This window comes from Anser anser (assembly GCF_964211835.1).
Source record: "Anser anser genome assembly, contig: SUPER_W_unloc_2, whole genome shotgun sequence".
NCBI classification, from domain to species: Eukaryota; Metazoa; Chordata; class Aves; order Anseriformes; family Anatidae; genus Anser; species Anser anser.
Genome location: NW_028154230.1, coordinates 876,188 through 899,289, shown reverse-complemented (window position 1 = coordinate 899,289; position 23,102 = coordinate 876,188). Strand labels below are relative to the sequence as shown.

Below are 23,102 nucleotides of genomic sequence, written 5' to 3'. Positions count from 1 at the left end.
CGCGAGGTCCCGCATTTGGTCCGGGGCAATCCTAAGCACGAATCCAGGCTGGGCGGAGAATGGATGGAGAGCAGCTCTGAGGAGAAGGGCCTGGGGGCGTTGGTTGATGAGAAGCTCGTCAACCGGAGCCGGCAATGCAATGGACGCTTGCAGCCCGGAAAGCCACCCGTATCCTGGGCCGCATCAAAAGGAGGGCGGCCGGCAAGTCGAGGGAGGTGATTCTCCCTCTCTGCTGCTGTGCTCTTGTGAGGCCCCACCTAGAGTAAGTACTGTGTTCAGCTCTGGGGCCCCCAGCACAAGAAGGACGGGGACGTACTAGAACGCGTCCAGAGGAGGGCCACGAAGATGACCAGGGGGCTGGGGCACCTCTCCCAGGAAGGCAGGCTGAGGGAGTTGGGGTGGTTCAGCCTGGAGAGAGAAGAGAAGGCTCCGGGGAGACCTTGGAGGGGCCTTCCAGTACCCAAAGGGGGGGCCCTACAGGAAAGCTGGGGAGGGACTCTTTGTCAGGGAGAGGAGCGATAGGGCAAGGAGTAATGGTTTTAAACTCAAAGAGGGTAGACTTAGACTGGATAGTTGGAAGAGATTCTTTCCTGAGAGGGGGGTGAGGCACTGGAACGGGTTGCCAGGAGAAGTGGCGGATGCCCCGTCCCTGGAAGTGTTTAAGGCCAGGTTGGATGGGGCTTTGAGCAACGTGGTCTAGTGGAAGGTGTCCCTGCCCAGGGCGGGGGGGTTGGAATTAGGTGATCTTTAAGTAAGGTCCCTGCCAAGCCAAGCCATGCTATGATTCTATGATCGGAGCAACCGTTCTGTGGAGCTCGTTTCCCAGCCGTGCAGGGCCCGGCTTCCCTCCGCGGAGCCGCCCAGCCCGTTTTCGGGCGCCCACTTCCTCCCTCCCGGTCGGATCCCTCCGCGCCCCGAGGGCACGCGACCTCCCTGAGCGCCGATAAGCACCGGGTCGACGGGAGCGGAGCCGCCGAGAGGGCGGGGACAAGGGAAGAGGGCAGGCGAGGCAGCCAATCGAGGCGCGGGAGCGGTCGGCGGCGATCTGTCGGCCCAATGAGCGCCGCGGAGGGCCGGGCCGAGTGCGGGAAGGGAGGGGGCGTTGTACCGAGCGGGCGCCGTCATGGCCGACGGGATCGTTAGGGCGCAGGCCGCCTGGCCCGGCGGCGGCGCTGCCGCTGCAGCCGCTTTCGGAGAGGTCGCCTGCAAGGGCAAGGAGGTCCCCGCCAACGTTCTCCGTGAGGATGAGCGGTCGTGGGCGAGGAGGTAGCCGCGGCGTCGTCGTGCGAGTCTTCTCTTTCCTTCCTTCCCTCGGCCGCTCGCAGGCCCTCTGAAACGAGGGCCCGTCGCGGGTCCCGGGAGTGCGGCAGGGCGGGTGGTGGCCTTGCTGCGGGAGGGAGGGACGGACGGACGGACGGTCGGTCGGTCGGTCGGGGTCTCTCCGGCTCGTGGCGCTCTCTACTGCAGCGCCTCTAAAACCCCGCGCTTCTTCGGTGCGCGTCCCGCCTGCCCCCGGGGTGCCACGGCGCGTACTGGGTCGCCGGCGCAGTCGGTCTCCTTGGGGGTTCGGACTGCCTGCGTATAGGCAGCGAGCATCGCAGTAGTGACCGTAATCAGTCATTTCTGCGTAGCAGAAACGCAGGTCTTGATGCGCCTCGTGACAGCGTTCTAGAGACGCCCCGGCTCGGCCGTGCTAGGCTTTGGTTATGGCACCACCCCCACCGCGCACGCGAGCGCACGCTCTCTCCAAAGTGGCTTGTGAAAGGGAAGAATTGCAGCTTTTCCTAGCTTTCTTAAACATCTAGAAGCCAGTCAATCCCGCAGGCTGCTGGTCCTCACTTGAGGCAGGGGGGGAACTTAGAACTGCTTTTGGAGTGTAGTTGGCTATAGCGAATGGTCTTGAATTTGCTTAGCTCGCTGTACCGAAGGCCTGTTTCACAGTTGAGCGATGTTATAGGGGGGAGAAGTGTGAGGAAGGCTCGTAATTCTCGATTGTCGCGCAGTGAAAGGCGATGGTGAGTAAGAAGTGCAAAGCATCTGTGGAATCGAGTCTTATCGGCGCTGTTTCAGTCGCATCTAAAATAAATAAAACTGCCGGAAGTCGCTAATCTGAAGTACTCGGCTGTCTCGTTGCCCCCGTCACCTTGCGTGCTGGATCCTGCTTCTGGTGCCGTATGCAGTTTCGGTCTGCTGGTGATTTGGGGAGTTCCCTCGCAATTAGTTGCGAGTCGATGGTTTCCTACAGATCGGTGGTATTCGTGTTTCGCAGGTGATACCTTGGCCTCGGTCTGGAGGTGTCTGACGTAGAGCCGGCCGTAACGGGCTAACTTGGAATGTTCTTTCCCCTGAGTACGTGGCGTTATCGAGGACGGAGAGTTTATACAGCCTCAGCCGGATTACTCCGGGTTCTTTGAAGATGCCTTCCTACCTCTGGCCGAGGCAATATTTGGACATAACTGAAGGACAGTTAGCAATTGTTTGCCGCTTGTGTGTTTTGCGTGTAGAAGGTAGAGAACTTTGCCTATTCAAAGATCGCTTAAGAAGAATCGCTGTTTTGTCGTGCGCGTTTGGGGTACCTGATAATCTGCTTCGGTAGGACGAGTTCGGTGGGGCATAGTGATTTGCTTAAGCTGTTGCCTTTCTCTGAAGCTGACTGCGTTGTAACTGTTTACTCTTCCTCCAGCGCCTTGCGTTCCGTGATAGTTCGCCTCAGGCTCCAGTGTTTTTTCCTAGTCCTTCCTGAGAAGGCAGTTGTCCGGTTATGTGAAGCAGAAGATTCTGGCGGACCCGTGAGTACTGTGGGAGCTTTCTTTTCGCTAGGCTGGCTGTACCTGTAACTAGTTTGTAACTTCCTAGACTCTTTCCCGTCCCCTCTTTTCCTCTGGATGTTGCGGAGGGGCGCACAGTAGGCTATTTTGGGTTTTCCGATGCTGTAGTCTTTTGCCTCTAGCTTGTAATGGAGTTGAGCTTTTTGACTAAGAGCGGCGATATAAAGCGATGCTGGTCTCCGGCTACGCGCTTGTAGTGCAAAAAGCAGTGTTGTTCCGAAGTACGGTCTGATGCCCGTTTTCACGGTTTCCAGACAGCGGCGGTGGTACTTTGACTATGCAGAAGAGGGCTTGGGGTTTGGGCAGGTCAGAGGCGAGGAAAGGGAAAGCTGGTTGAGCGGCGCTGGGTGTTTGTTTCGCTGTTAGCTATGCAAGTCAAGTTCCAAGGCTTTGTGAGGCCACGCAAAAGAAAAGGCACCGTGAAGCTTTTATTTTCCGCCAGAGCGGCTTACGTTGCCCGAAGCTATGACGGGGGCTTTAACCCCCGAGACAAATTTAGCTTCTGTGACTGTTTTGTAGTCTGTTCCCGTCTAGAGGGTAATTCAAAGAGCAGCGGTTGAATCGTGAAGGATTAGCTAACCGTGTTCTGTGGATGGTTCTCCGCTCGCGTTCGTTCTGTGCGTCGTGGCACGTTATGTTAGGTAACGTTATTTCCTTTTTCCAGCTTCTTGGGCGTGTAATGGTTGTTGGCAAGAAGTGTGCTGCTAACCTGGACCTGACCAATGGATTCCGGATGGCTGTGAATGCCCACCCTCGGGCCCTTCGGGCTGTCGTGTACATCTACGTATTCTGGGTGGCGGTCAGTTGGGCCGGCCTCCTGGCTAAGGTTTTTGCACCGCAGGCGTCACTGCACGCGTACGGGTCGCCGCCGAGTAGGTTTCATATGTTGCCCGTCAATCTAGCCCCTGTTGACGTATGATTTTTTTTGTTTTTTTTTTCCTGGACGGCTGTCTATGGAGGGTAATAAAGAGCTTTGAGCAGCACTTGCACAATAAAGATGGAGCATGGGGATATGACCTCTGTCTTGTGTGTCTTGCCGATGGAAATAGTTCTGCAAGTTAAAAGAATGTTTCGGTCTGTTGACAGTGTCGTGTAGATGGTGGTTTGCCCAGTCATTTGAAACGCGAAGATAGAAGCGCTCGGCGGTCCTGTGGGTCTCCATCTCCCTAAGACGATCTAGGATGTGCTGTGTGTTTGAGGCCTTGCTATCTTCCCCCTGCTCCCAAATAAAAGGGCGTGCTTTTATTGCGAAACAGCCGCATCGAGGACTGGCAGATGTAGAACCAGAGAAGAATAAGGTTGGAAGAAAGCTTCCAGGCATCGTCTGTTGTCTGCCCCTGTCCCGAGGAGGCAGAATAAACTCTGCCCGGTGTGATTTCTGACAGGTGCTTGTCAGCCTGTTCTTGACTACCGTAGGAGTTTTGCTACCGCTTTCTTTTCAGTCGTGGGTTTCGCAACTTCGAGAAGTAATTTCTCCCACAGACGCTTTTCAAAGCGTAGAAGGCTCTGGGATGCTTGAGTCGGCTTCTGAACGTTCAAGACTCGGCTGCCGTTCCCTTTATTTTTTTGTATGTATTTTTAGAGTCTTTTTTTTTCCTAAACGAAGTCCGTTGTTCAGGAACTAGAAGAAGGATTAGCTAAAGGCACCATAAGGCGTTTAAATGCGATCACCTCTCGTGCTTTGTTAGACCTCTGGCTTTGCTGTGCTCCTTGTTTAATTGCGGTTACGTTCAAGGCTTACTGGAGCGTGGGAGCGTTAAAATGCTATTAAATATTTTTAGTGTTTGAAACTTGCTAATGAAATGATTTTTGTGACTCCGTTCCTCACAAAGAAACTCGATTCCTTAGCAGGAGGAATGATCTTTGTTACTGGATCTGTTTGCGGGGTTAACGATTGCAGCTGTGAATGACTAAAGTCTTTTGAAGAAGCTGAATGATAAAAACCAAACCGAAACAAGAAACAGCCCTTGTTCTACTCGAAGTAATATAGAATTTGCCGTTTGCGGGGTCAGATGAAAATAGTTGTGGAAGTCAACTACTTGGGGGGGGGGGGGGGGGGGGGGGAGGGGAAGGGAGGGGAGGGGAGGGGAGGGGAGGGGTGGGTGGAGGTGGAGATGCTGTTGCCCTTTCAGGGAAAGCTTCTTAAATTGGCACTTGATCAACTGTTCTGTTTCTGTATTTGTCCTTGGTCTCTTTCATTGGTCTGTTTTGTTGACGTAGAAGAGCCCATGGAACTGCTCAAAGAAACCTGTGCAAATGGACCTTGAGTAAGTATTTACGTGTTCAACTGTTCCCCAGTCGGTCTAGCTAATGCTATCAGCGCTTGTAGTCTTTCACAAAAGGTGTTTAATTCCTGAGAAAGTAGAGGAGGAAGACGATTGGTAATCTCTTTGCTTAATAGGCACTGTTAGACAACCGTAGAAGGCGAAGAAATTTGCCCCCGAGGCACCAATTTGACCCTTCCTTTAGCCTGTACGCTTTCAAAGAGCATATCATAGAACCATAGAATGGCCTGGGTTGAAAAGCACCTTAAAGATCATCTAGTTTCAACCCCCCTGCTCTGGGCAGCGTTGCCAACCACTAGAGCAGGCTGCCCAGAGCCGCGTCCAGCCTGGCCTTGAATGCCTCCAGGGATGGGGCATCCAGAACCTCTCTGGGCAACCCGTTCCAGTGCCTCACCGCCCTCTGAGTGAAAAACTTTCTCCTAATATCTAAGCTAAATCTCCCCTGTCTTAGTTTAAAACCATTCCCCCTTGTCCTATCGCTATCAACACGTGTATTTTTACTCCTGTATATACAGATTCGTAGGGGTTGGAAGGGACCTCAAGAGATCGTCGGGTCCAACCCCCCTGCCAGAGCAGGTTCCCTAGAGCAGGCTGCCCAGGTAGGCGTCCAGACGGGCCTTGAATATCTCCGGAGAAGGAGACTCCACAACCTCCCCGGGCAGCCTGTTCCAGCGCTCCGTCACCCTCACCGTGAAGAAGTTCTTTCGCGTGTTGGTGCGGAACTTCCTGTGCTCCAGTTTTTGGCCGTTGCCCCTTGTCCTATCCCCACAAACCACTGAAAAGAGGGTGGCCAAGTCCCACTGTCTCCCACACTTAAGATATTTGTAATCATTGATAAGATCCCCTCTCAGTCTTCTCTTCTCAAGGCTGAACAGGCCCAGGTCTCTCAGTCTTTGCTCATAGGGGAGATGCTCCAGGCCCCGTATCATCTTTGTTGCCCTCCGCTGGACTCTTTCCAGGAGATCCCTGTCTCTCTTTTTGTACTGGGGAGCCCGGAACCGGACACGGTACTCCAGGCGAGGCCTGCCCAGGGCAGAGTAGAGGGGGAGGATCACCTCCCTTGACCTGCTGGCCACGCTCCTTTTAACGCACGCCAGGATCCCGTTGGCCTTCTTGGCCACCAGGGCACGCCGCTGGCTCATGGTCAACCTGTCGTCCACCAGGACCCCCGGGTCCTTCTCCGCAGCGCTCCTCTCCAGCAGGTCATCCCCCAGCCTGTACTGATACACGCGGTTGTTCCTTCCCAGGTGCAGGACTCTACGCTTGCTCTTGTTAAACTTCATTTGGCTTCTTCCTGCCCAGCTCTCCAGCCCGCCCAGGTCTCGCTGAATGGCAGCACAGCCTTCTGGCGTGTCGGCCACTCCTCCCAGCTTTGTATCATCGGCGTACTTGCTGAGGCTGGACACTATTCCCTCGTCAAGGTCGGCGATGAAGATGTTGAACAAGACCGGACCCAGCACCGACCCCTGGGGAACACCGCTAGTCACAGGGCTGCAGCCGGACTCTGCGCCGCCGATCACCACCCTCTGAGCTCGGCCGGTCAGCCAGGTCTCAACCCACCTTACCGTCCACTCGTCTATCCCACGCTTTCTCAGCTTTGCTAGCAGGACGTCGTGGGAGACAGTATCGGAAGCCTTGCTAAAGTCAAGGTAGATGACATCCACTGCTCTCCCTCCATCAACGCAGCTGGTGATGCCATCATAGAAGGCAACGAGGTCGGTCGAGCACGATTTCCCCTTGGTGAATCCATGCTGACTACTCCTCATAACCTCCTTCTCTTCCAATGGCTTGGAGATGGCATCCAGAACAAGCTGTTCCAACACCTTTCCAGCTGTTCCAACACCTGTCCAGGGACGGAGGTGAGACTGACCTTTCCAAGAGCTCCACATCCTTCTTGTGCTGGGGGCCCCAGGCCTGCACGCAGTATTCCAGGTGGGGTCTCCCAAGAGCAGGGTAGAGGGGGATAATCACCTCCCTCTCCCTGCTGGCCACCCCTTTGTTAATGCGGCCCAGGACACAGTTGGCCTTCCGGGCTGCAAGCGCGCGCTGCTGGCTCGTGTCCAGCTTCTCGTCCATCAGGACCCCCAAGTCCTTCTCCGCAGGGCTGCTCTCAAGTTCTTCTTCTCCCAGTCTATAGAAATACCTGGGATTGCCCCAGCCCAAGGTCAACGCCTTGCACTTGGCCTTGTTGAACCTCATTAGGTTCTCATGGGCCCACTTCTCCGGCCTGTCCAGGTCCCTCCAGACGGCATCCCTTCCCTCTGTTGTATCGACTGCACCGCTCAGCTTGGTGTCATCTGCAAACTTGCTCGATTCCGTCGTCTGTGTCATTGCTAAAGATGTTGAAGAGCACCGGTCCCGAGGCCGACCCCTGAGGGACACCGCTTGTGACCGGCCTCCACCCAGACATAGAGCCGTTGACCACAACCCTTTGGCTGCGACCAGCCAACCAATTCTTTATCCGCCCAGCAGTCCATCCTTCAAATCCATACCTCTCCAATTTAGAGAGAAGAATGTGGTGAGGGACCGTATCAAAGGCTTTGCTCAGTCCAGGTGGCATATCCTATCCCAGGAGTGGTTTCAGCCGTAAACAACAAACAGTTACGAGGAGAGGTGTAGCTCTGTAAATATTTTTGTTGCCTTGGGTGAATTGGTGTCTGGTCGCACTGAGTGGCCCGCGTGGTAGCTGGGAGATGGCCGACGGGGAGGACTGAGATGTTAAAGCTGCCTGTGGTTGCCTGCCCCCAGCCCCAGCCCCAGCCCCGTCCCCGTGTGCCATCCCGATGGCAGTAGCGCCTGGAACCTCAAACTAAAGCGAGCGTATTCTGATGTCGTTACCCTCCAAGCCTGTCAGAGAGGCAGAAGCGCTGTGGCCTACTCAGGCAGGAACCGCGCGTGTGGGGACGGCCACGTCCCTGCCGCCGTGTCGGGCCAGTTTGAGCTCCGCTCTCCCTGGGGCTGCTGCAGGGCACCGCGGACCACGCTTGGGCAGCCTTGGGGGGCACTGCCTATTTTTCCAGAAGCCTCCTCCCCAGCTGAGCACAAACCCAGTTGTGATGTGCCAGGGCTGAGCACAGGCTTTGTATTCCTCCCCGCCACCCCGTGCGCGGGAGGTGCAGCTTTCCCCCTTAGAAACACCAGCAGTTGAAGTGGGGCTCTCAGGGAAGGTTGTGGAGCAACTTCTGAAAAGGTAAGGCCTGCCCTGGCAAAAGCGGGGATCTGCCTGCGGGGAGCAGCGCCCAAAAGCCACCAGCGTGTTTGGGGTGGAGCTGATAGGGTCATAAATAATAGTTGGGGCTACGAGCGCGAGGTCCCGCATTTGGTCCGGGGCAATCCTAAGCACGAATCCAGGCTGGGCGGAGAATGGATGGAGAGCAGCTCTGAGGAGAAGGGCCTGGGGGCGTTGGTTGATGAGAAGCTCGTCAACCGGAGCCGGCAATGCAATGGACGCTTGCAGCCCGGAAAGCCACCCGTATCCTGGGCCGCATCAAAAGGAGGGCGGCCGGCAAGTCGAGGGAGGTGATTCTCCCTCTCTGCTGCTGTGCTCTTGTGAGGCCCCACCTAGAGTAAGTACTGTGTTCAGCTCTGGGGCCCCCAGCACAAGAAGGACGGGGACGTACTAGAACGCGTCCAGAGGAGGGCCACGAAGATGACCAGGGGGCTGGGGCACCTCTCCCAGGAAGGCAGGCTGAGGGAGTTGGGGTGGTTCAGCCTGGAGAGAGAAGAGAAGGCTCCGGGGAGACCTTGGAGGGGCCTTCCAGTACCCAAAGGGGGGGCCCTACAGGAAAGCTGGGGAGGGACTCTTTGTCAGGGAGAGGAGCGATAGGGCAAGGAGTAATGGTTTTAAACTCAAAGAGGGTAGACTTAGACTGGATAGTTGGAAGAGATTCTTTCCTGAGAGGGGGGTGAGGCACTGGAACGGGTTGCCAGGAGAAGTGGCGGATGCCCCGTCCCTGGAAGTGTTTAAGGCCAGGTTGGATGGGGCTTTGAGCAACGTGGTCTAGTGGAAGGTGTCCCTGCCCAGGGCGGGGGGGTTGGAATTAGGTGATCTTTAAGTAAGGTCCCTGCCAAGCCAAGCCATGCTATGATTCTATGATCGGAGCAACCGTTCTGTGGAGCTCGTTTCCCAGCCGTGCAGGGCCCGGCTTCCCTCCGCGGAGCCGCCCAGCCCGTTTTCGGGCGCCCACTTCCTCCCTCCCGGTCGGATCCCTCCGCGCCCCGAGGGCACGCGACCTCCCTGAGCGCCGATAAGCACCGGGTCGACGGGAGCGGAGCCGCCGAGAGGGCGGGGACAAGGGAAGAGGGCAGGCGAGGCAGCCAATCGAGGCGCGGGAGCGGTCGGCGGCGATCTGTCGGCCCAATGAGCGCCGCGGAGGGCCGGGCCGAGTGCGGGAAGGGAGGGGGCGTTGTACCGAGCGGGCGCCGTCATGGCCGACGGGATCGTTAGGGCGCAGGCCGCCTGGCCCGGCGGCGGCGCTGCCGCTGCAGCCGCTTTCGGAGAGGTCGCCTGCAAGGGCAAGGAGGTCCCCGCCAACGTTCTCCGTGAGGATGAGCGGTCGTGGGCGAGGAGGTAGCCGCGGCGTCGTCGTGCGAGTCTTCTCTTTCCTTCCTTCCCTCGGCCGCTCGCAGGCCCTCTGAAACGAGGGCCCGTCGCGGGTCCCGGGAGTGCGGCAGGGCGGGTGGTGGCCTTGCTGCGGGAGGGAGGGACGGACGGACGGACGGACGGACGGACGGTCGGTCGGTCGGTCGGGGTCTCTCCGGCTCGTGGCGCTCTCTACTGCAGCGCCTCTAAAACCCCGCGCTTCTTCGGTGCGCGTCCCGCCTGCCCCCGGGGTGCCACGGCGCGTACTGGGTCGCCGGCGCAGTCGGTCTCCTTGGGGGTTCGGACTGCCTGCGTATAGGCAGCGAGCATCGCAGTAGTGACCGTAATCAGTCATTTCTGCGTAGCAGAAACGCAGGTCTTGATGCGCCTCGTGACAGCGTTCTAGAGACGCCCCGGCTCGGCCGTGCTAGGCTTTGGTTATGGCACCACCCCCACCGCGCACGCGAGCGCACGCTCTCTCCAAAGTGGCTTGTGAAAGGGAAGAATTGCAGCTTTTCCTAGCTTTCTTAAACATCTAGAAGCCAGTCAATCCCGCAGGCTGCTGGTCCTCACTTGAGGCGGGGGGGGAACTTAGAACTGCTTTTGGAGTGTAGTTGGCTATAGCGAATGGTCTTGAATTTGCTTAGCTCGCTGTACCGAAGGCCTGTTTCACAGTTGAGCGATGTTATAGGGGGGAGAAGTGTGAGGAAGGCTCGTAATTCTCGATTGTCACGCAGTGAAAGGCGATGGTGAGTAAGAAGTGCAAAGCATCTGTGGAATCGAGTCTTATCGGCGCTGTTTCAGTCGCATCTAAAATAAATCAAACTGCCGGAAGTCGCTAATCTGAAGTACTCGGCTGTCTCGTTGCCCCCGTCACCTTGCGTGCTGGATCCTGCTTCTGGTGCCGTATGCAGTTTCGGTCTGCTGGTGATTTGGGGAGTTCCCTCGCAATTAGTTGCGAGTCGATGGTTTCCTACAGATCGGTGGTATTCGTGTTTCGCAGGTGATACCTTGGCCTCGGTCTGGAGGTGTCTGACGTAGAGCCGGCCGTAACGGGCTAACTTGGAATGTTCTTTCCCCTGAGTACGTGGCGTTATCGAGGACGGAGAGTTTATACAGCCTCAGCCGGATTACTCCGGGTTCTTTGAAGATGCCTTCCTACCTCTGGCCGAGGCAATATTTGGACATAACTGAAGGACAGTTAGCAATTGTTTGCCGCTTGTGTGTTTTGCGTGTAGAAGGTAGAGAACTTTGCCTATTCAAAGATCGCTTAAGAAGAATCGCTGTTTTGTCGTGCGCGTTTGGGGTACCTGATAATCTGCTTCGGTAGGACGAGTTCGGTGGGGCATAGTGATTTGCTTAAGCTGTTGCCTTTCTCTGAAGCTGACTGCGTTGTAACTGTTTACTCTTCCTCCAGCGCCTTGCGTTCCGTGATAGTTCGCCTCAGGCTCCAGTGTTTTTTCCTAGTCCTTCCTGAGAAGGCAGTTGTCCGGTTATGTGAAGCAGAAGATTCTGGCGGACCCGTGAGTACTGTGGGAGCTTTCTTTTCGCTAGGCTGGCTGTACCTGTAACTAGTTTGTAACTTCCTAGACTCTTTCCCGTCCCCTCTTTTCCTCTGGATGTTGCGGAGGGGCGCACAGTAGGCTATTTTGGGTTTTCCGATGCTGTAGTCTTTTGCCTCTAGCTTGTAATGGAGTTGAGCTTTTTGACTAAGAGCGGCGATATAAAGCGATGCTGGTCTCCGGCTACGCGCTTGTAGTGCAAAAAGCAGTGTTGTTCCGAAGTACGGTCTGATGCCCGTTTTCACGGTTTCCAGACAGCGGCGGTGGTACTTTGACTATGCAGAAGAGGGCTTGGGGTTTGGGCAGGTCAGAGGCGAGGAAAGGGAAAGCTGGTTGAGCGGCGCTGGGTGTTTGTTTCGCTGTTAGCTATGCAAGTCAAGTTCCAAGGCTTTGTGAGGCCACGCAAAAGAAAAGGCACCGTGAAGCTTTTATTTTCCGCCAGAGCGGCTTACGTTGCCCGAAGCTATGACGGGGGCTTTAACCCCCGAGACAAATTTAGCTTCTGTGACTGTTTTGTAGTCTGTTCCCGTCTAGAGGGTAATTCAAAGAGCAGCGGTTGAATCGTGAAGGATTAGCTAACCGTGTTCTGTGGATGGTTCTCCGCTCGCGTTCGTTCTGTGCGTCATGGCACGTTATGTTAGGTAACGTTATTTCCTTTTTCCAGCTTCTTGGGCGTGTAATGGTTGTTGGCAAGAAGTGTGCTGCTAACCTGGACCTGACCAATGGATTCCGGATGGCTGTGAATGCCCACCCTCGGGCCCTTCGGGCTGTCGTGTACATCTACGTATTCTGGGTGGCGGTCAGTTGGGCCGGCCTCCTGGCTAAGGTTTTTGCACCGCAGGCGTCACTGCACGCGTACGGGTCGCCGCCGAGTAGGTTTCATATGTTGCCCGTCAATCTAGCCCCTGTTGACGTATGATTTTTTTTGTTTTTTCCTGGACGGCTGTCTATGGAGGGTAATAAAGAGCTTTGAGCAGCACTTGCACAATAAAGATGGAGCATGGGGATATGACCTCTGTCTTGTGTGTCTTGCCGATGGAAATAGTTCTGCAAGTTAAAAGAATGTTTCGGTCTGTTGACAGTGTCGTGTAGATGGTGGTTTGCCCAGTCATTTGAAACGCGAAGATAGAAGCGCTCGGCGGTCCTGTGGGTCTCCATCTCCCTAAGACGATCTAGGATGTGCTGTGTGTTTGAGGCCTTGCTATCTTCCCCCTGCTCCCAAATAAAAGGGCGTGCTTTTATTGCGAAACAGCCGCATCGAGGACTGGCAGATGTAGAACCAGAGAAGAATAAGGTTGGAAGAAAGCTTCCAGGCATCGTCTGTTGTCTGCCCCTGTCCCGAGGAGGCAGAATAAACTCTACCCGGTGTGATTTCTGACAGGTGCTTGTCAGCCTGTTCTTGACTACCGTAGGAGTTTTGCTACCGCTTTCTTTTCAGTCGTGGGTTTCGCAACTTCGAGAAGTAATTTCTCCCACAGACGCTTTTCAAAGCGTAGAAGGCTCTGGGATGCTTGAGTCGGCTTCTGAACGTTCAAGACTCGGCTGCCGTTCCCTTTATTTTTTTGTATGTATTTTTAGAGTCTTTTTTTTTCCTAAACGAAGTCCGTTGTTCAGGAACTAGAAGAAGGATTAGCTAAAGGCACCATAAGGCGTTTAAATGCGATCACCTCTCGTGCTTTGTTAGACCTCTGGCTTTGCTGTGCTCCTTGTTTAATTGCGGTTACGTTCAAGGCTTACTGGAGCGTGGGAGCGTTAAAATGCTATTAAATATTTTTAGTGTTTGAAACTTGCTAATGAAATGATTTTTGTGACTCCGTTCCTCACAAAGAAACTCGATTCCTTAGCAGGAGGAATGATCTTTGTTACTGGATCTGTTTGCGGGGTTAACGATTGCAGCTGTGAATGACTAAAGTCTTTTGAAGAAGCTGAATGATAAAAACCAAACCGAAACAAGAAACAGCCCTTGTTCTACTCGAAGTAATATAGAATTTGCCGTTTGCGGGGTCAGATGAAAATAGTTGTGGAAGTCAACTACTTGGGGGGGGGGGGGGGGAGGGGAGGGGAGGGGAGGGGTGGGTGGAGGTGGAGATGCTGTTGCCCTTTCAGGGAAAGCTTCTTAAATTGGCACTTGATCAACTGTTCTGTTTCTGTATTTGTCCTTGGTCTCTTTCATTGGTCTGTTTTGTTGACGTAGAAGAGCCCATGGAACTGCTCAAAGAAACCTGTGCAAATGGACCTTGAGTAAGTATTTACGTGTTCAACTGTTCCCCAGTCCGTCTAGCTAATGCTATCAGCGCTTGTAGTCTTTCACAAAAGGTGTTTAATTCCTGAGAAAGTAGAGGAGGAAGACGATTGGTAATCTCTTTGCTTAATAGGCACTGTTAGACAACCGTAGAAGGCGAAGAAATTTGCCCCCGAGGCACCAATTTGACCCTTCCTTTAGCCTGTACGCTTTCAAAGAGCATATCATAGAACCATAGAATGGCCTGGGTTGAAAAGCACCTTAAAGATCATCTAGTTTCAACCCCCCTGCTCTGGGCAGCGTTGCCAACCACTAGAGCAGGCTGCCCAGAGCCGCGTCCAGCCTGGCCTTGAATGCCTCCAGGGATGGGGCATCCAGAACCTCTCTGGGCAACCCGTTCCAGTGCCTCACCGCCCTCTGAGTGAAAAACTTTCTCCTAATATCTAAGCTAAATCTCCCCTGTCTTAGTTTAAAACCATTCCCCCTTGTCCTATCGCTATCAACACGTGTATTTTTACTCCTGTATATACAGATTCGTAGGGGTTGGAAGGGACCTCAAGAGATCGTCGGGTCCAACCCCCCTGCCAGAGCAGGTTCCCTAGAGCAGGCTGCCCAGGTAGGCGTCCAGACGGGCCTTGAATATCTCCGGAGAAGGAGACTCCACAACCTCCCCGGGCAGCCTGTTCCAGCGCTCCGTCACCCTCACCGTGAAGAAGTTCTTTCGCGTGTTGGTGCGGAACTTCCTGTGCTCCAGTTTTTGGCCGTTGCCCCTTGTCCTATCCCCACAAACCACTGAAAAGAGGGTGGCCAAGTCCCACTGTCTCCCACACTTAAGATATTTGTAATCATTGATAAGATCCCCTCTCAGTCTTCTCTTCTCAAGGCTGAACAGGCCCAGGTCTCTCAGTCTTTGCTCATAGGGGAGATGCTCCAGGCCCCGTATCATCTTTGTTGCCCTCCGCTGGACTCTTTCCAAGAGATCCCTGTCTTTTTTGTACTGGGGAGCCCAGAACCGGACACGGTACTCCAGGCGAGGCCTGCCCAGGGCAGAGTAGAGGGGGAGGATCACCTCCCTTGACCTGCTGGCCACGCTCCTTTTAACGCACGCCAGGATCCCGTTGGCCTTCTTGGCCACCAGGGCACGCCGCTGGCTCATGGTCAACCTGTCGTCCACCAGGACCCCCGGGTCCTTCTCCGCAGCGCTCCTCTCCAGCAGGTCATCCCCCAGCCTGTACTGATACACGCGGTTGTTCCTTCCCAGGTGCAGGACTCTACGCTTGCTCTTGTTAAACTTCATTTGGCTTCTTCCTGCCCAGCTCTCCAGCCCGCCCAGGTCTCGCTGAATGGCAGCACAGCCTTCTGGCGTGTCGGCCACTCCTCCCAGCTTTGTATCATCGGCGTACTTGCTGAGGCTGGACACTATTCCCTCGTCAAGGTCGGCGATGAAGATGTTGAACAAGACCGGACCCAGCACCGACCCCTGGGGAACACCGCTAGTCACAGGGCTGCAGCCGGACTCTGCGCCGCCGATCACCACCCTCTGAGCTCGGCCGGTCAGCCAGGTCTCAACCCACCTTACCGTCCACTCGTCTATCCCACGCTTTCTCAGCTTTGCTAGCAGGACGTCGTGGGAGACAGTATCGGAAGCCTTGCTAAAGTCAAGGTAGATGACATCCACTGCTCTCCCTCCATCAACGCAGCTGGTGATGCCATCATAGAAGGCAACGAGGTCGGTCGAGCACGATTTCCCCTTGGTGAATCCATGCTGACTACTCCTCATAACCTCCTTCTCTTCCAATGGCTTGGAGATGGCATCCAGAACAAGCTGTTCCAACACCTTTCCAGCTGTTCCAACACCTGTCCAGGGACGGAGGTGAGACTGACCTTTCCAAGAGCTCCACATCCTTCTTGTGCTGGGGGCCCCAGGCCTGCACGCAGTATTCCAGGTGGGGTCTCCCAAGAGCAGGGTAGAGGGGGATAATCACCTCCCTCTCCCTGCTGGCCACCCCTTTGTTAATGCAGCCCAGGACACAGTTGGCCTTCCGGGCTGCAAGCGCGCGCTGCTGGCTCGTGTCCAGCTTCTCGTCCATCAGGACCCCCAAGTCCTTCTCCGCAGGGCTGCTCTCAAGTTCTTCTTCTCCCAGTCTATAGAAATACCTGGGATTGCCCCAGCCCAAGGTCAACGCCTTGCACTTGGCCTTGTTGAACCTCATTAGGTTCTCATGGGCCCACTTCTCCGGCCTGTCCAGGTCCCTCCGGACGGCATCCCTTCCCTCTGTTGTATCGACTGCACCGCTCAGCTTGGTGTCATCTGCAAACTTGCTCGATTCCGTCGTCTGTGTCATTGCTAAAGATGTTGAAGAGCACCGGTCCCGAGGCCGACCCCTGAGGGACACCGCTTGTGACCGGCCTCCACCCAGACATAGAGCCGTTGACCACAACCCTTTGGCTGCGACCAGCCAACCAATTCTTTATCCGCCCAGCAGTCCATCCTTCAAATCCATACCTCTCCAATTTAGAGAGAAGAATGTGGTGAGGGACCGTATCAAAGGCTTTGCTCAGTCCAGGTGGCATATCCTATCCCAGGAGTGGTTTCAGCCGTAAACAACAAACAGTTACGAGGAGAGGTGTAGCTCTGTAAATATTTTTGTTGCCTTGGGTGAATTGGTGTCTGGTCGCACTGAGTGGCCCGCGTGGTAGCTGGGAGATGGCCGACGGGGAGGACTGAGATGTTAAAGCTGCCTGTGGTTGCCTGCCCCCAGCCCCAGCCCCAGCCCCGTCCCCGTGTGCCATCCCGATGGCAGTAGCGCCTGGAACCTCAAACTAAAGCGAGCGTATTCTGATGTCGTTACCCTCCAAGCCTGTCAGAGAGGCAGAAGCGCTGTGGCCTACTCAGGCAGGAACCGCGCGTGTGGGGACGGCCACGTCCCTGCCGCCGTGTCGGGCCAGTTTGAGCTCCGCTCTCCCTGGGGCTGCTGCAGGGCACCGCGGACCACGCTTGGGCAGCCTTGGGGGGCACTGCCTATTTTTCCAGAAGCCTCCTCCCCAGCTGAGCACAAACCCAGTTGTGATGTGCCAGGGCTGAGCACAGGCTTTGTATTCCTCCCCGCCACCCCGTGCGCGGGAGGTGCAGCTTTCCCCCTTAGAAACACCAGCAGTTGAAGTGGGGCTCTCAGGGAAGGTTGTGGAGCAACTTCTGAAAAGGTAAGGCCTGCCCTGGCAAAAGCGGGGATCTGCCTGCGGGGAGCAGCGCCCAAAAGCCACCAGCGTGTTTGGGGTGGAGCTGATAGGGTCATAAATAATAGTTGGGGCTACGAGCGCGAGGTCCCGCATTTGGTCCGGGGCAATCCTAAGCACGAATCCAGGCTGGGCGGAGAATGGATGGAGAGCAGCTCTGAGGAGAAGGGCCTGGGGGCGTTGGTTGATGAGAAGCTCGTCAACCGGAGCCGGCAATGCAATGGACGCTTGCAGCCCGGAAAGCCACCCGTATCCTGGGCCGCATCAAAAGGAGGGCGGCCGGCAAGTCGAGGGAGGTGATTCTCCCTCTCTGCTGCTGTGCTCTTGTGAGGCCCCACCTAGAGTAAGTACTGTGTTCAGCTCTGGGGCCCCCAGCACAAGAAGGACGGGGACGTACTAGAACGCGTCCAGAGGAGGGCCACGAAGATGACCAGGGGGCTGGGGCACCTCTCCCAGGAAGGCAGGCTGAGGGAGTTGGGGTGGTTCAGCCTGGAGAGAGAAGAGAAGGCTCCGGGGAGACCTTGGAGGGGCCTTCCAGTACCCAAAGGGGGGGCCCTACAGGAAAGCTGGGGAGGGACTCTTTGTCAGGGAGAGGAGCGATAGGGCAAGGAGTAATGGTTTTAAACTCAAAGAGGGTAGACTTAGACTGGATAGTTGGAAGAGATTCTTTCCTGAGAGGGGGGTGAGGCACTGGAACGGGTTGCCAGGAGAAGTGGCGGATGCCCCGTCCCTGGAAGTGTTTAAGGCCAGGTTGGATGGGGCTTTGAGCAACGTGGTCTAGTGGAAGGTGTCCCTGCCCAGGGCGGGGGGGTTGGAATTAGGTGATCTTTAAGTAAGGTCCCTGCCAAGCCAAGCCATGCTATGATTCTATGATCGGAGCAACCGTTCTGTGGAGCTCGTTTCCCAGCCGTGCAGGGCCCGGCTTCCCTCCGCGGAGCCGCCCAGCCCGTTTTCGGGCGCCCACTTCCTCCCTCCCGGTCGGATCCCTCCGCGCCCCGAGGGCACGCGACCTCCCTGAGCGCCGATAAGCACCGGGTCGACGGGAGCGGAGCCGCCGAGAGGGCGGGGACAAGGGAAGAGGGCAGGCGAGGCAGCCAATCGAGGCGCGGGAGCGGTCGGCGGCGATCTGTCGGCCCAATGAGCGCCGCGGAGGGCCGGGCCGAGTGCGGGAAGGGAGGGGGCGTTGTACCGAGCGGGCGCCGTCATGGCCGACGGGATCGTTAGGGCGCAGGCCGCCTGGCCCGGCGGCGGCGCTGCCGCTGCAGCCGCTTTCGGAGAGGTCGCCTGCAAGGGCAAGGAGGTCCCCGCCAACGTTCTCCGTGAGGATGAGCGGTCGTGGGCGAGGAGGTAGCCGCGGCGTCGTCGTGCGAGTCTTCTCTTTCCTTCCTTCCCTCGGCCGCTCGCAGGCCCTCTGAAACGAGGGCCCGTCGCGGGTCCCGGGAGTGCGGCAGGGCGGGTGGTGGCCTTGCTGCGGGAGGGAGGGACGGACGGACGGACGGTCGGTCGGTCGGTCGGGGTCTCTCCGGCTCGTGGCGCTCTCTACTGCAGCGCCTCTAAAACCCCGCGCTTCTTCGGTGCGCGTCCCGCCTGCCCCCGGGGTGCCACGGCGCGTACTGGGTCGCCGGCGCAGTCGGTCTCCTTGGGGGTTCGGACTGCCTGCGTATAGGCAGCGAGCATCGCAGTAGTGACCGTAATCAGTCATTTCTGCGTAGCAGAAACGCAGGTCTTGATGCGCCTCGTGACAGCGTTCTAGAGACGCCCCGGCTCGGCCGTGCTAGGCTTTGGTTATGGCACCACCCCCACCGCGCACGCGAGCGCACGCTCTCTCCAAAGTGGCTTGTGAAAGGGAAGAATTGCAGCTTTTCCTAGCTTTCTTAAACATCTAGAAGCCAGTCAATCCCGCAGGCTGCTGGTCCTCACTTGAGGCAGGGGGGGAACTTAGAACTGCTTTTGGAGTGTAGTTGGCTATAGCGAATGGTCTTGAATTTGCTTAGCTCGCTGTACCGAAGGCCTGTTTCACAGTTGAGCGATGTTATAGGGGGGAGAAGTGTGAGGAAGGCTCGTAATTCTCGATTGTCGCGCAGTGAAAGGCGATGGTGAGTAAGAAGTGCAAAGCATCTGTGGAATCGAGTCTTATCGGCGCTGTTTCAGTCGCATCTAAAATAAATAAAACTGCCGGAAGTCGCTAATCTGAAGTACTCGGCTGTCTCGTTGCCCCCGTCACCTTGCGTGCTGGATCCTGCTTCTGGTGCCGTATGCAGTTTCGGTCTGCTGGTGATTTGGGGAGTTCCCTCGCAATTAGTTGCGAGTCGATGGTTTCCTACAGATCGGTGGTATTCGTGTTTCGCAGGTGATACCTTGGCCTCGGTCTGGAGGTGTCTGACGTAGAGCCGGCCGTAACGGGCTAACTTGGAATGTTCTTTCCCCTGAGTACGTGGCGTTATCGAGGACGGAGAGTTTATACAGCCTCAGCCGGATTACTCCGGGTTCTTTGAAGATGCCTTCCTACCTCTGGCCGAGGCAATATTTGGACATAACTGAAGGACAGTTAGCAATTGTTTGCCGCTTGTGTGTTTTGCGTGTAGAAGGTAGAGAACTTTGCCTATTCAAAGATCGCTTAAGAAGAATCGCTGTTTTGTCGTGCGCGTTTGGGGTACCTGATAATCTGCTTCGGTAGGACGAGTTCGGTGGGGCATAGTGATTTGCTTAAGCTGTTGCCTTTCTCTGAAGCTGACTGCGTTGTAACTGTTTACTCTTCCTCCAGCGCCTTGCGTTCCGTGATAGTTCGCCTCAGGCTCCAGTGTTTTTTCCTAGTCCTTCCTGAGAAGGCAGTTGTCCGGTTATGTGAAGCAGAAGATTCTGGCGGACCCGTGAGTACTGTGGGAGCTTTCTTTTCGCTAGGCTGGCTGTACCTGTAACTAGTTTGTAACTTCCTAGACTCTTTCCCGTCCCCTCTTTTCCTCTGGATGTTGCGGAGGGGCGCACAGTAGGCTATTTTGGGTTTTCCGATGCTGTAGTCTTTTGCCTCTAGCTTGTAATGGAGTTGAGCTTTTTGACTAAGAGCGGCGATATAAAGCGATGCTGGTCTCCGGCTACGCGCTTGTAGTGCAAAAAGCAGTGTTGTTCCGAAGTACGGTCTGATGCCCGTTTTCACGGTTTCCAGACAGCGGCGGTGGTACTTTGACTATGCAGAAGAGGGCTTGGGGTTTGGGCAGGTCAGAGGCGAGGAAAGGGAAAGCTGGTTGAGCGGCGCTGGGTGTTTGTTTCGCTGTTAGCTATGCAAGTCAAGTTCCAAGGCTTTGTGAGGCCACGCAAAAGAAAAGGCACCGTGAAGCTTTTATTTTCCGCCAGAGCGGCTTACGTTGCCCGAAGCTATGACGGGGGCTTTAACCCCCGAGACAAATTTAGCTTCTGTGACTGTTTTGTAGTCTGTTCCCGTCTAGAGGGTAATTCAAAGAGCAGCGGTTGAATCGTGAAGGATTAGCTAACCGTGTTCTGTGGATGGTTCTCCGCTCGCGTTCGTTCTGTGCGTCGTGGCACGTTATGTTAGGTAACGTTATTTCCTTTTTCCAGCTTCTTGGGCGTGTAATGGTTGTTGGCAAGAAGTGTGCTGCTAACCTGGACCTGACCAATGGATTCCGGATGGCTGTGAATGCCCACCCTCGGGCCCTTCGGGCTGTCGTGTACATCTACGTATTCTGGGTGGCGGTCAGTTGGGCCGGCCTCCTGGCTAAGGTTTTTGCACCGCAGGCGTCACTGCACGCGTACGGGTCGCCGCCGAGTAGGTTTCATATGTTGCCCGTCAATCTAGCCCCTGTTGACGTATGATTTTTTTTGTTTTTTTTTTCCTGGACGGCTGTCTATGGAGGGTAATAAAGAGCTTTGAGCAGCACTTGCACAATAAAGATGGAGCATGGGGATATGACCTCTGTCTTGTGTGTCTTGCCGATGGAAATAGTTCTGCAAGTTAAAAGAATGTTTCGGTCTGTTGACAGTGTCGTGTAGATGGTGGTTTGCCCAGTCATTTGAAACGCGAAGATAGAAGCGCTCGGCGGTCCTGTGGGTCTCCATCTCCCTAAGACGATCTAGGATGTGCTGTGTGTTTGAGGCCTTGCTATCTTCCCCCTGCTCCCAAATAAAAGGGCGTGCTTTTATTGCGAAACAGCCGCATCGAGGACTGGCAGATGTAGAACCAGAGAAGAATAAGGTTGGAAGAAAGCTTCCAGGCATCGTCTGTTGTCTGCCCCTGTCCCGAGGAGGCAGAATAAACTCTGCCCGGTGTGATTTCTGACAGGTGCTTGTCAGCCTGTTCTTGACTACCGTAGGAGTTTTGCTACCGCTTTCTTTTCAGTCGTGGGTTTCGCAACTTCGAGAAGTAATTTCTCCCACAGACGCTTTTCAAAGCGTAGAAGGCTCTGGGATGCTTGAGTCGGCTTCTGAACGTTCAAGACTCGGCTGCCGTTCCCTTTATTTTTTTGTATGTATTTTTAGAGTCTTTTTTTTTCCTAAACGAAGTCCGTTGTTCAGGAACTAGAAGAAGGATTAGCTAAAGGCACCATAAGGCGTTTAAATGCGATCACCTCTCGTGCTTTGTTAGACCTCTGGCTTTGCTGTGCTCCTTGTTTAATTGCGGTTACGTTCAAGGCTTACTGGAGCGTGGGAGCGTTAAAATGCTATTAAATATTTTTAGTGTTTGAAACTTGCTAATGAAATGATTTTTGTGACTCCGTTCCTCACAAAGAAACTCGATTCCTTAGCAGGAGGAATGATCTTTGTTACTGGATCTGTTTGCGGGGTTAACGATTGCAGCTGTGAATGACTAAAGTCTTTTGAAGAAGCTGAATGATAAAAACCAAACCGAAACAAGAAACAGCCCTTGTTCTACTCGAAGTAATATAGAATTTGCCGTTTGCGGGGTCAGATGAAAATAGTTGTGGAAGTCAACTACTTGGGGGGGGGGGGGGGGGGGGGGGAGGGGAAGGGAGGGGAGGGGAGGGGAGGGGAGGGGTGGGTGGAGGTGGAGATGCTGTTGCCCTTTCAGGGAAAGCTTCTTAAATTGGCACTTGATCAACTGTTCTGTTTCTGTATTTGTCCTTGGTCTCTTTCATTGGTCTGTTTTGTTGACGTAGAAGAGCCCATGGAACTGCTCAAAGAAACCTGTGCAAATGGACCTTGAGTAAGTATTTACGTGTTCAACTGTTCCCCAGTCGGTCTAGCTAATGCTATCAGCGCTTGTAGTCTTTCACAAAAGGTGTTTAATTCCTGAGAAAGTAGAGGAGGAAGACGATTGGTAATCTCTTTGCTTAATAGGCACTGTTAGACAACCGTAGAAGGCGAAGAAATTTGCCCCCGAGGCACCAATTTGACCCTTCCTTTAGCCTGTACGCTTTCAAAGAGCATATCATAGAACCATAGAATGGCCTGGGTTGAAAAGCACCTTAAAGATCATCTAGTTTCAACCCCCCTGCTCTGGGCAGCGTTGCCAACCACTAGAGCAGGCTGCCCAGAGCCGCGTCCAGCCTGGCCTTGAATGCCTCCAGGGATGGGGCATCCAGAACCTCTCTGGGCAACCCGTTCCAGTGCCTCACCGCCCTCTGAGTGAAAAACTTTCTCCTAATATCTAAGCTAAATCTCCCCTGTCTTAGTTTAAAACCATTCCCCCTTGTCCTATCGCTATCAACACGTGTATTTTTACTCCTGTATATACAGATTCGTAGGGGTTGGAAGGGACCTCAAGAGATCGTCGGGTCCAACCCCCCTGCCAGAGCAGGTTCCCTAGAGCAGGCTGCCCAGGTAGGCGTCCAGACGGGCCTTGAATATCTCCGGAGAAGGAGACTCCACAACCTCCCCGGGCAGCCTGTTCCAGCGCTCCGTCACCCTCACCGTGAAGAAGTTCTTTCGCGTGTTGGTGCGGAACTTCCTGTGCTCCAGTTTTTGGCCGTTGCCCCTTGTCCTATCCCCACAAACCACTGAAAAGAGGGTGGCCAAGTCCCACTGTCTCCCACACTTAAGATATTTGTAATCATTGATAAGATCCCCTCTCAGTCTTCTCTTCTCAAGGCTGAACAGGCCCAGGTCTCTCAGTCTTTGCTCATAGGGGAGATGCTCCAGGCCCCGTATCATCTTTGTTGCCCTCCGCTGGACTCTTTCCAGGAGATCCCTGTCTCTCTTTTTGTACTGGGGAGCCCGGAACCGGACACGGTACTCCAGGCGAGGCCTGCCCAGGGCAGAGTAGAGGGGGAGGATCACCTCCCTTGACCTGCTGGCCACGCTCCTTTTAACGCACGCCAGGATCCCGTTGGCCTTCTTGGCCACCAGGGCACGCCGCTGGCTCATGGTCAACCTGTCGTCCACCAGGACCCCCGG

General features: G+C 55.2%; 3 protein-coding genes across 3 annotated transcripts; all 3 read left to right on the top strand.

The window, feature by feature from the left end:
* Positions 1-1,081: 1,081 nt before the first annotated feature.
* LOC310888875 (adenosine 5'-monophosphoramidase HINT1-like) lies at positions 1,082-4,618 on the top strand. The gene is made up of 4 exons (XM_083852496.1): positions 1,082-1,266; positions 2,684-2,789; positions 3,493-3,700; positions 3,915-4,618. Exons 1-4 carry the CDS (start codon positions 1,124-1,126, stop codon positions 3,959-3,961), a joined length of 504 nt encoding a protein of 167 aa, XP_083708622.1. The 5' UTR covers positions 1,082-1,123; the 3' UTR covers positions 3,962-4,618.
* Positions 4,619-9,490: 4,872 nt separating this feature from the next.
* On the top strand, positions 9,491-13,043 carry LOC310888868 (adenosine 5'-monophosphoramidase HINT1-like). Its single transcript, XM_083852489.1, has 4 exons — positions 9,491-9,683; positions 11,113-11,218; positions 11,922-12,129; positions 12,340-13,043. The coding sequence occupies exons 1-4, from the start codon at positions 9,541-9,543 to the stop codon at positions 12,384-12,386; spliced, it is 504 nt and encodes a 167-aa protein (XP_083708615.1). The 5' UTR covers positions 9,491-9,540; the 3' UTR covers positions 12,387-13,043.
* Positions 13,044-17,905: 4,862 nt separating this feature from the next.
* Positions 17,906-21,435, top strand: LOC310888874 (adenosine 5'-monophosphoramidase HINT1-like). Its single transcript, XM_083852495.1, has 4 exons — positions 17,906-18,083; positions 19,501-19,606; positions 20,310-20,517; positions 20,732-21,435. The coding sequence occupies exons 1-4, from the start codon at positions 17,941-17,943 to the stop codon at positions 20,776-20,778; spliced, it is 504 nt and encodes a 167-aa protein (XP_083708621.1). The 5' UTR covers positions 17,906-17,940; the 3' UTR covers positions 20,779-21,435.
* The last annotated feature ends 1,667 nt before the right edge of the window (positions 21,436-23,102 follow it).